Source organism: Chanos chanos, chromosome 2 (genome assembly GCF_902362185.1).
Source record: "Chanos chanos chromosome 2, fChaCha1.1, whole genome shotgun sequence".
NCBI lineage: Eukaryota > Metazoa > Chordata > Actinopteri > Gonorynchiformes > Chanidae > Chanos > Chanos chanos.
This window is the reverse complement of record NC_044496.1, coordinates 26,649,304-26,658,988: the sequence shown is the minus strand read 5'-3', so window position 1 is coordinate 26,658,988 and position 9,685 is coordinate 26,649,304. Positions and strand designations below refer to the sequence as shown.

The 9,685-nt window shown below is 42.7% G+C and overlaps 1 protein-coding gene across 2 annotated transcripts; it reads right to left on the bottom strand.

The window, feature by feature from the left end:
* Positions 1–1,682: 1,682 nt before the first annotated feature.
* On the bottom strand, positions 1,683–9,421 carry c2h19orf47 (chromosome 2 C19orf47 homolog). Of its 2 annotated transcripts, none has more exons than XM_030766101.1 (8): positions 9,390–9,421; positions 7,816–7,903; positions 7,221–7,335; positions 5,037–5,118; positions 4,340–4,453; positions 3,983–4,129; positions 3,397–3,473; positions 1,683–3,102 (listed from the first exon to the last, which is right to left on the bottom strand). In XM_030766101.1, the coding sequence occupies exons 1-8, from the start codon at positions 9,406–9,408 to the stop codon at positions 2,602–2,604; spliced, it is 1,143 nt and encodes a 380-aa protein (XP_030621961.1). In that variant the 5' UTR covers positions 9,409–9,421; the 3' UTR covers positions 1,683–2,601. The 2 variants fall into 2 exon arrangements, with proteins under 2 accessions (XP_030621961.1, XP_030621962.1); XM_030766102.1 differs by having other exon boundaries at positions 1,683–3,099.
* Between the last annotated feature and the right edge of the window lie 264 nt (positions 9,422–9,685).

Genomic DNA, 9,685 nt, shown 5'->3' with positions numbered 1-9,685 from the left:
GATTGGACATTTTAATTTCAGCCAAGCCATAGAAAGGAAAATCACGAAACTGGCAGAGCTCTTTGTCTTGAAGACTATGAACATCTGAACGTATCAATATTTTGTTACTTACTTACTTATCAGTGTATTAATATATAAGCATGTATTTACCTCTTTGGAAGTTTGTTTCCTATAACTATTAAAACGGCTTGTTCAGTACTTTAAAACTGTGATTTGTCTATCGCACCACCAACAGGCTCTTCACGTGTAGCTCAGCGGTGCCAAACTCCTCCTGGAGAGCGATTAATTATGCAGACTCCTGCTTCATCCATACAAGACCACATGTGATGAGCTAATCAAAGACCTGATTAGACATGAAATGACATCTTGCAATAGATTAACCGAATAAATCAATACAATCATCAGGTATCATGGATTAGGGCTGCATCAAGAGTGCTTGCCTATATCTGAGGTAGCTCAGTGTTTATAGAGATAAGATTCACATTACACCTCCCCACAGCAGAGGGCAGCAGAGTGCCTCGATTCCTTGTAATGAAGAGCTAGAGCACTGAGGTCACTGTACTATATTCAGTTAGGACACAGAGAGGAACACAGTGGCCACTTAGATCTGCAGCAAGCTCTTAACCTTATTTTTACAGTTCAAGCTTACCTTGCAAAGCAACAGTTACATGATTACATAGGGGAGGACAACACTTCAGGTCCTAACTGAGGAGAGTCAAGGGTTACTGTGCCTCAGTAATGCTGCCCCCCCAAAAGGGTTTCAAGTCACTGTCATCATCCATTTACCATAACACAGAGGGTCTCTCTCATGAGGATGCCATAGGACGCTTTGGAAAGATGAATAAAGCCAGAAAATTTGGAGATTCCATTTACTACCCTCAAATGAACTGTGGTACGTTAAGTCCGTTTCAACTGATATGTGCCGACAATGTTAAGAGGTGTCATTTCAGAGCTGAATGTGACACACTGCTAGAAACAGAAATAGTTCTAAAGACTAACAGTGACAGGATAACCTATTAGATCTTCTAGTGGAGAACACATGCAAGCTTCATATGAGCTGAGGAATACTTGTCATTTCCAAAATATTTCCGAGGCAATGAATTGTGTTATGAGTGAAACACAGGACTGAGCCAGCACTGAGTGAGGATCTTTTCCCATCATGTTACTTTGAGGAAAGAAGTGGAATTTCGGTCTGGAGCACTGGAGTTACTCAGTGTCCTTAGGTTTCATTATCAGCCACGGTATCTGTTTCATATGATGTAAAAAGAGCTGACTGATAAGTTAAGGAACCCGACACAGTTTTTTTCCCTTCTCAATTTTATCATCAAAACATTGACAAAACAACCTGTCTTGGCTGCATTTTATAAAATAACAAAATCCTGCTTATCAACAACTTCCTTCTGACATTTCTCCACACTCTGTACAGATAAAACATTTCGGTTTGGATATGTTACAAATAAGAATATTTAAAATGATAAAAAAAACAAACAAAAAAAAAAACAGGACATAACAGAAATTAATTCTAAAAGAGATCAGGGGTCAAGATAAACTCTGCAGAAGTTCCTGGGTATACAGTTTTCAATAGCTTTTCTTTCTTATTTTGTTTGAATTTTCATAGCAACATGCTGGTTTTATCAAATTGGCCACAACAGGGGTTAAAAACAACAGCACAGTACTCTGAAGTCCGTCTTTGCCATGCACGTTAGCAGGTAGTGCCATGCCAACTCCCGTGAGCACCGCAAACTGGAGGCGGCGCCTTCCCTGCTCTCCTCTCTCTAACGCGTGTCACATGACATCTCTGCACTGCATGGCCACTTAGTCAAGGTCAAAGCGAAAAAAAAGGCGGGGTTTTAACAAGCAGGCTATCCGTTTCTTTCCCTCCCTTTTTTCTCTTAAGCAAGTAAACAGCTGAGGTTGTGAGGTGCATTGAGGCAGTTGGCGTGATGTCGTATGAGTGTCTTTCAGAACCATGTTAAGTTTCTCCTGGTTTCTTCGGAACCAGGTCTGTTCTCCGACAAGAAGACTGTCCGGTCAGAGCGGAGCTGGGAGGTGTTGGTGAGTGAAGGCATCAAACCCTTTTTAATTCATGTCACCCAGCGGTGAAAGGGCTGTGTGAAAAGAGAGCCTGAAGCTGTTTGTGTAGCAAACTGGAATAGAAAACAACACGCGGTAGGAAAAAGGCGTCCTCTGAAAGAATCAGGAGGGTGATGCTCTCAAAAAAGAGAGAGGGAAACGTTAGAGGAATAACATCATTTCAGGGTCAGATGAAAGAAAAAAATCATTCCTACAACCACCAGGGAAAAAAAAGTGTGTATGCAGCATTTGTTTCACATAATGCATGCAGATCAATATCTGAGATCTCAGCACAGTCAGGTCTGTTGTTGTTGTTTTTTTGAACCACTAACAGCTCTCTCAGCTTAAACCATCACCTGACACTGCAAACAGACTTTTTTTTTTGTTCTGATTTGTTTTTGAAGTCTCCTCACACAGTGGCACAGCGAAGTGTTTGAAGACCCTTACTGTTTTTTTGGAGTTGAGACTCTGGAGTGTTTTGGGGTTTGTGTGGGAAGAATGAAAGAGTCTGTGTGTCTGATATGCGCGTTAGGGCTTCTTGGTGCCCAGTCTTTTGAAGACGCTGACTGTCCCAACGTCCATCTGAGCTCCCTGACAGTCCTTGCTGGTCCTCGTGCTGCTGATGCAACTGTCCTGGGTGTCTGCTGATTGGATGGCTTTTGCAAAAACAGAGGTGGAGCCTGAGTTGGTGGGTGGAGCCTTTCCCAGTCTCTTCAGCACACTTGATTTTGGTGCCTCCTCCTGAATGGAGGAGGTGGAGGTAGGGGTAGCAGGGGCAGCATCTATGGGTGGAACTTTATACTTGGCGCCCAGACGACGGAGGGTGAGTGGGGGCTGAGGTTTGGGGGTGACAGGCTCTTTCCTGGCTGCTGGTGGGGGTCGTTTGAGCACGCCAGCATACTGTAAAACAGAGCCTTCTCCATCACTGTCATCTTCATCACCATCAGCAGTGGCTCCTGTCTTCATCCCGACACCAGTGTCCTCTTCCTCCTCTGCTCCACCAAGTCGACTGAACACTCCGGTGGGCTGCTGGGAAAGGTTGGAGAAGAGCAAGAAAAGACAGAAAGAGAGAGAGAGAGAGATGTGAGGAGTAGACGCAAAGATTGGAGGGTAACCAAGTGTCAGAGAGAGGGATTTAGAAAGGATACTAAAATAAGATAGGCATGTACCTACACATACTTTGTGTGTCACACCTTTAAAACTGAGTTACAGCAAGCAGTCAATCTTCCAGAACTTTCCGGGAGTTGCTGTCACTTTATTCACTATTTTCAGACTGAAATGCTGCATATCTATCAAAGTGTAGTGGAAAGCTGGAAGTTTCACCTTATTGCCTGTTGTGGTGTCTGCCTTGGACTCTGCTCCAAGTCTCTCAAACACAGAGGTACGCTTCAAGCCTTTGGCTGAAACACAAGTATATGATGATTAACACACACAATTGTGTGAAGTCATAGCTATCCTTCCCCTTTTCCTTTTTTCCCATTCCTTTCTAAATGACCTCCCCCAGCATCCACTTTGGCATGTTCTGGAAGTCTGCCTGAAACTAGAGGAACGTGACAGAGATCATGATCCATAACTGGCGCTGGGACAAACTAGCCTTCATCATCAACAAAACAGACACACTCTGTATTCAGTCATCAGCACAGCTCAGCAGAACTCCAGCCTGATCTTAGGATTCTCTGATCCTGTCAAAGGCAGCACCCTTGACCCAAACACATACTGAACCACCCATGCCTTAAGCATCGAGCAGCGTTACTTAAGTCTAGATACGTAGAATGAGAAATCTGGGAACTGGCTCCATAACTACTGATTAAACTCATTAAACACGATAACGGCAGTGTTTGACTTTCATGACTCATTTTAGAGGTCAGCACTCTGGCTATCGTTGGCTTTGTGCGTGTGAGTGTGGCACCTTTCTTGGCCTGCTGGGCCAGGATCCGGCGGGTACGTGCCGTCGTGCCCTTTGGCATGTTGATGATGTATTTTCCCTCCATTTCAGCAGTAACGCGTCGGCGCTTCACTGGCAGTCCGTTCCCCTCGTCTGCAGGCTGAGACAGAACTGAGGGAGAGCGAGGGGTGGCGGTTGAGATGTGTGAACAACAGGAATATTTTAAACACTAACTGTTGTTTGACATCCCTAACAGTTGTTCTAATCTTGTCAGATCTATAAATGTGACAACATTAAATAAAAAAAAAAAAAAACACGTTCGTTAACACCAAACTACAGAAGGACAGAAACATTGGAGGCGGTTTCACGGTAACACCACACCTGTTTTGGCAGTCTTGTTGGAGACGGTGACTGAGAGACGGTTGTCAGGGCGACGCGAGGGAGTGCTTGGCGGGGAGTCCCGGCTCAAGGCATTGGCAATCATGCGTGTGGCAGCTATCCGAGAGAAAAAAAATTAAAACATTAGAGAGGGAGAGTGGGTGAGAGAGAGAGAGAGAGAGAGAGAGAGGGAGAGAGAGAGAGAGAGAGAGAGAGAGAGAGATGATACCAAGACGCTACAAAATAAAAAAAAAACACTCAGAGAAAAAAAAGAGATGACTTTGTACGCATTAACACTTGGCAGAGATTCAGTGAGGGAATCTAAGCCTGAGTGTCTCATCCCAGATAAGAGTTTCCACTAAGTGTTCAAAAAAAAAAAAAAAAAAGAAAGAAAATCTGCTCACACTCATAACGAATGGAAACACTTCATCCGAAAGTTGCTGACATGACTGGTTGCCGTGGGTGACTCAGAGAGTCAGACTGGTTAATAACTCCAGCACAAATAAACACATCGGTCGCTGAATGGCTGACACGTGACATGGCGTATTATCAGTGCTCTCAGATTTACACGATGATGCTGGATTGATGAATGCTGAACGTGTTGCCAGATTTAGCAGTGCTGGAATGAGCCGGACTCAGAGAGGTCTTGCAGTGTGTGTGTGTGGGTGTGTGTGTGAGAGAGAGAGAGAGAGACACTTACGCGTGTTGGCAGTTCGTCTGAGCTCAGCCTGAATGCTCGTCTGACCAGAGGAAATGGCTTCAGTGGCCATTTTACACATGTCCTGTGTGAAAGAGAAGAGACGGTATGAACGCTCTCAAATTTCCCACACAACTTCAGTCCTGCAATGCCCTTCACCCAGCAATGACTCAGTGACAACACACTCCTGATGGCTTTACACAGCCTTCCCACTGACACGGCTTTCACGCTATTCTGTCTCCAGTACTCTCTTCCCTACATATTCTCTATAAGAAAGTGAATGAGCTTAACTGTTAGTTCATGTGATGAATAGTGGACTAAATGAAACGGTATCTTCCTTGTATCTCGAAATCAACGGTTCATCATCAGCTCTTCCATCAGTATGTTTGGTATCTGAGTCCTCCCCTAAGGTAAACCGTCTTTAATGAGGTAACAGTGCGTGACAGCCCCGCTATTTCATCGCCGCTGCGGTTTGTCTCCTCAAACGTGCCGTTAATGCAGCTCATTACAGCCTGGCTCATTTCACTGCTGTACTTTACATCACCTTCCTCTTCACACTCCATTACAGCAGTGTATTGATTTTCATAGATTCGACTTGAGCTGTCCACAAGTATCGATATCTGTTCTCTAGCTCTATCCTCCTATCGCACAGACTTCTTTTTTCTTTATTCTCCCTCTGGTGAACTGCTTTTTATGCATTCTCTGCCACTAGAAAGACATGCTTTGTTTTATAAATTAATTTTTGTCATTACATTAAATCTCCCTTTGCCAACCCCTTTTATGAGTGTCTATAAATGCTTTAAACGATAGTGTTTCTGTCATTAACATTAATTTATGCAGTAGCTAAACAGGAGTGGAAGCCAAGTATCCTCAGTATGACAGAGTGCCATTAAGTGTCATAACACAGAACAGCCACTTTATTACTGTAATTATTAAACAGACCTACAAAGCCATTTAGACTGTCATCAAAAACCCAACATTTGAATGAGGCATTGGATTTATTATGCTTTGCTGAATAAAAGAAAAGCAGCGATGCACAGGAAAAGACCCCACTGGAGTTCCTATGCTTCGAAAAGAGCCCACTGGAGTTCCTATGCTTCGAAAAGAGCCCACTGGAGTTCCTATGCTTCGAAAAGAGCCCACTGGAGTTCCTATGCTTCGAAAAGAGCCCACTGGAGTTCCTATGCTTCGAAAAGAGCCCACTGGAGTTCCTATGCTTCGAAAAGAGCCCACTGGAGTTCCTATGCTTTGAAAACAGGCATGTGGACTGACATAAAAAGCAATGCGGTTGAATGAATGTAAGAACTAACAACTGAACAGTGCCGCGAATTGTTTCAATAACAGCACATTTAAAGGGAAAAATCTCTCCAAATCTCTCTATTTCGCAGTAACGGACAACAACCCTTAAGTTGCTTAGAAAAAGCACAAACAATTTGGCTGCTGAAGTAATATTATTAACATATATCACATCCATGTATACATATTTCATCACCACTGTTTTTCAGTGGGCTATGATGGGTCTCAGAAGGACTGTTCTGTCACACTGCTGAGTAACTCTGGCATTGTGCTAGGGGCTAATTTTCTGCTCAAATTTGCACTGCCAGCCTCAGGTACTCAGAAAACCAGACTTTCCTCCATATTCCAATCTTGAGAAACTGATGAACAGTGCCACTGTTACACCACTCTGACTAAACGTCACAGGAGAAAAGCACAAACCAGGAGACAAGCATGCTTTATACTAACAACACACACACACAGACACACAAACACACAAACACACTGCTTTATAACCAAACCAAATATGTCACATTAAACCAGTGCAATGATTCTGTGGTTGCTGAACCACAAACATTTTCTTCCGCCTTATCAAAGTCTTCTGAAACTTCTCTACAGTTAGAAAATCCGAACAGTGGCGGTCTCTTTATCCTACCAACTACAACTGGACAGAGTCTGCTAAAGAATGTTCATGCAGAAATTTCTAGAGCTGACAGTTTCTAAGATGACAAAACCTCCCAGGATTTCAACACTTTAGCAAGCAGCTGTAATATAGTGTATCCTACTATGTGACCTAGATTTTCACTTGTGATTTTTCTATTCGTGTTGTTCTATTGCAGTATCCCTGAAAGACAGTTGTGTCATCACTGTGTCACAGCATTGTGTGATGTGATGTCACTGCTGGGTTCTGACCTGTCGGTAAACGACTTTGGCATGTTTTAGGATGGCGATGATGTCACCGACGACTGTAATGCCCAGGTCCATCATGATCTCCTTACTCAGGTCCATCAGCATGGTCTTCTGAATCCTACACACACACACACACCTGTCAATTAAGTGTTTCACAAACACACACACCAGCTGTTGCTGTACTTCCTATCGTGTAAACTTCCATACGCTGACTGATCACGAGTATCAGTCACTGCTGTGACACACACACTGCATTCTTTCCTCAGTACCATTAGCCCTGTCTTCTGGATCCTGCACTCACACACACCAGTCACCGTTGTGCTTCTCACTCACACACACATACACGCACCACATACACATCCCCCTGCCTGATCTCTTCTGCAGTTCCATCAGCATCATCTCATGAATCCTACTTACACATATTCTTCTTACAACACGAATATGCATTGCGACATGAACTGGATCCTGTCTAACTGGAATGGCTGTTAATGTTATACATCAGTGAAGTCTAAAATCTGTAACGCATTTAAACCCTTCACTAACTTAATGCCTCTAAAACAAAGTGTTTTTGAGGGAAACAACAGAATTAGAGAGCTACCTGTTATCGACAAAGGACACAGCATAGTTGACAGCCAGACCGGGAGGAATCCCTGCATCTTTGAAGAACTGGATCCATTCAGAGGTGGCTGCAAAAATACACAGAGTTACAGTTGTCCTTCAAATCACAAAGGAGAGCCTTCTCAAGTTTACTCTCTAATTTAAGCTTTTTAATTGAACCGTAACATGTAAACAGTGTTTTCTAAGCCTGTCTGTTCATTCTCAGAGATTAAAATCTCTTACTAATTCTGCGTAAACCCTAAAATCAGCACCAGTACTTCAAATGTAAGGTTTGGGAACATATTTATGCACATATTTTGACCTTATTGAATCCCACAAATGAGTGAGTTTACATTAATACAACTCTAAATTTGGATCCCAAGCAGTCTGAGGAATTACTGAACAAGGTCTAAAAGTTTGGTCCGTTTGCTTAAAACAAGCTTAACGGACTGAACTGAAATGACAACACTGAGGCACAAAAGTAAGGTATGATGAATGATATATTTACACCGACAAAATGCATAACTGGAGAATGAAAATTGAAAACTGTAAGTTAATGAAAGTGGTAGGATAAGTATGACTAAAGTCGAGCACATGGTCAGCTAGGGCAGATGGATGTTATTTTTAAAACCATGAGATGTCGGGAACAAAATTCCCCTGTGGGGTTACGCTGGCGTTCGGAAAGACGTCAGACAGCACAGCTATTTTACTAATTTGTCCAGCAAATAAGCTATACAACCAAATAATTCATACCAGTAGGATACAGGAATCTGAAAACCTCGTCAATTAAAAAAACACTATGGTTAATTCACATTTCTCTCATACTTTTCAGGGTCACTCGTCAGACAGCAATAGTACACATGGAACAACTAGAAGTGATAACAAACGCACGAGAGGATACCAATTTTCAGACCGTTAAATACTGATATAAGCTGATTAAACACTGTTTACAGTTTTACTTTCTCGTGTCTGTCGTGAGAGACAATTTAATTGACGCGTAATGGACATTAAGAGATGGACTGTTAGCTACTTGCCAGCGTTACACGCTATCACTGCTATACTATGTTTATGTATAATGAGACAAAGATTATTTAAATAATTTTTGGATACATTCTAACTACTAACATTCTAATTACTAACTACCAGCTTGCGAAAAAATGGTAGGCTAAGATATATTCACGGCTACTGCAATACATTACGATCTGCTCACAACCCTTCATGTTCAGCACTGAGGATTGAAACATCTCGCCTGAAGCTCATTCAGCTACATTAATGAGGTTTACCATAGAGCTGTATTTTGTCTTAGCGAAAACACACACTCATACACACACAGATCTAATACTGTCTCAAATGTTCACCGCTTTGCTAGGTAGCTAACAACACGCTAGGAGCGATGCCATTCAGTTGGAGGGCAAGCTATGTTCATCGTACAGGGGCCCTCTTCAGAAAAGAATGAGACAGTGGGTCTATTCATTTTTGCTGATTTAAAGTCACATATGTTTAGTATAAAACTGCCCTATCTACCATGGAAGAGCGATGTCGAAGAGTAACCAAACGGGCCCCTTTTTCTCTCACCTGTTGTCACCGACGACATGTTTGAGACAGAACAGCCGCGTCCGGCTGCTCCCAACGTCACGTCCGGCTCTCTTACGGAACGTTCCAACTCGGATTTACGAAACATTCCGAAATCATAAATATTTTGAGCACAGAGTGTGCATTCCTAAAAGGATGTAGCAATATGGAAAATAGTTCAGAACGCAGACAGACTGAGTAAAGTTACATTAAACCCATGCAGATGATCAAACCGACAAACTGTCGACACCAGCATGCCATTTATTACAGGATGCTTTTTGAAATTGGATGACACACTT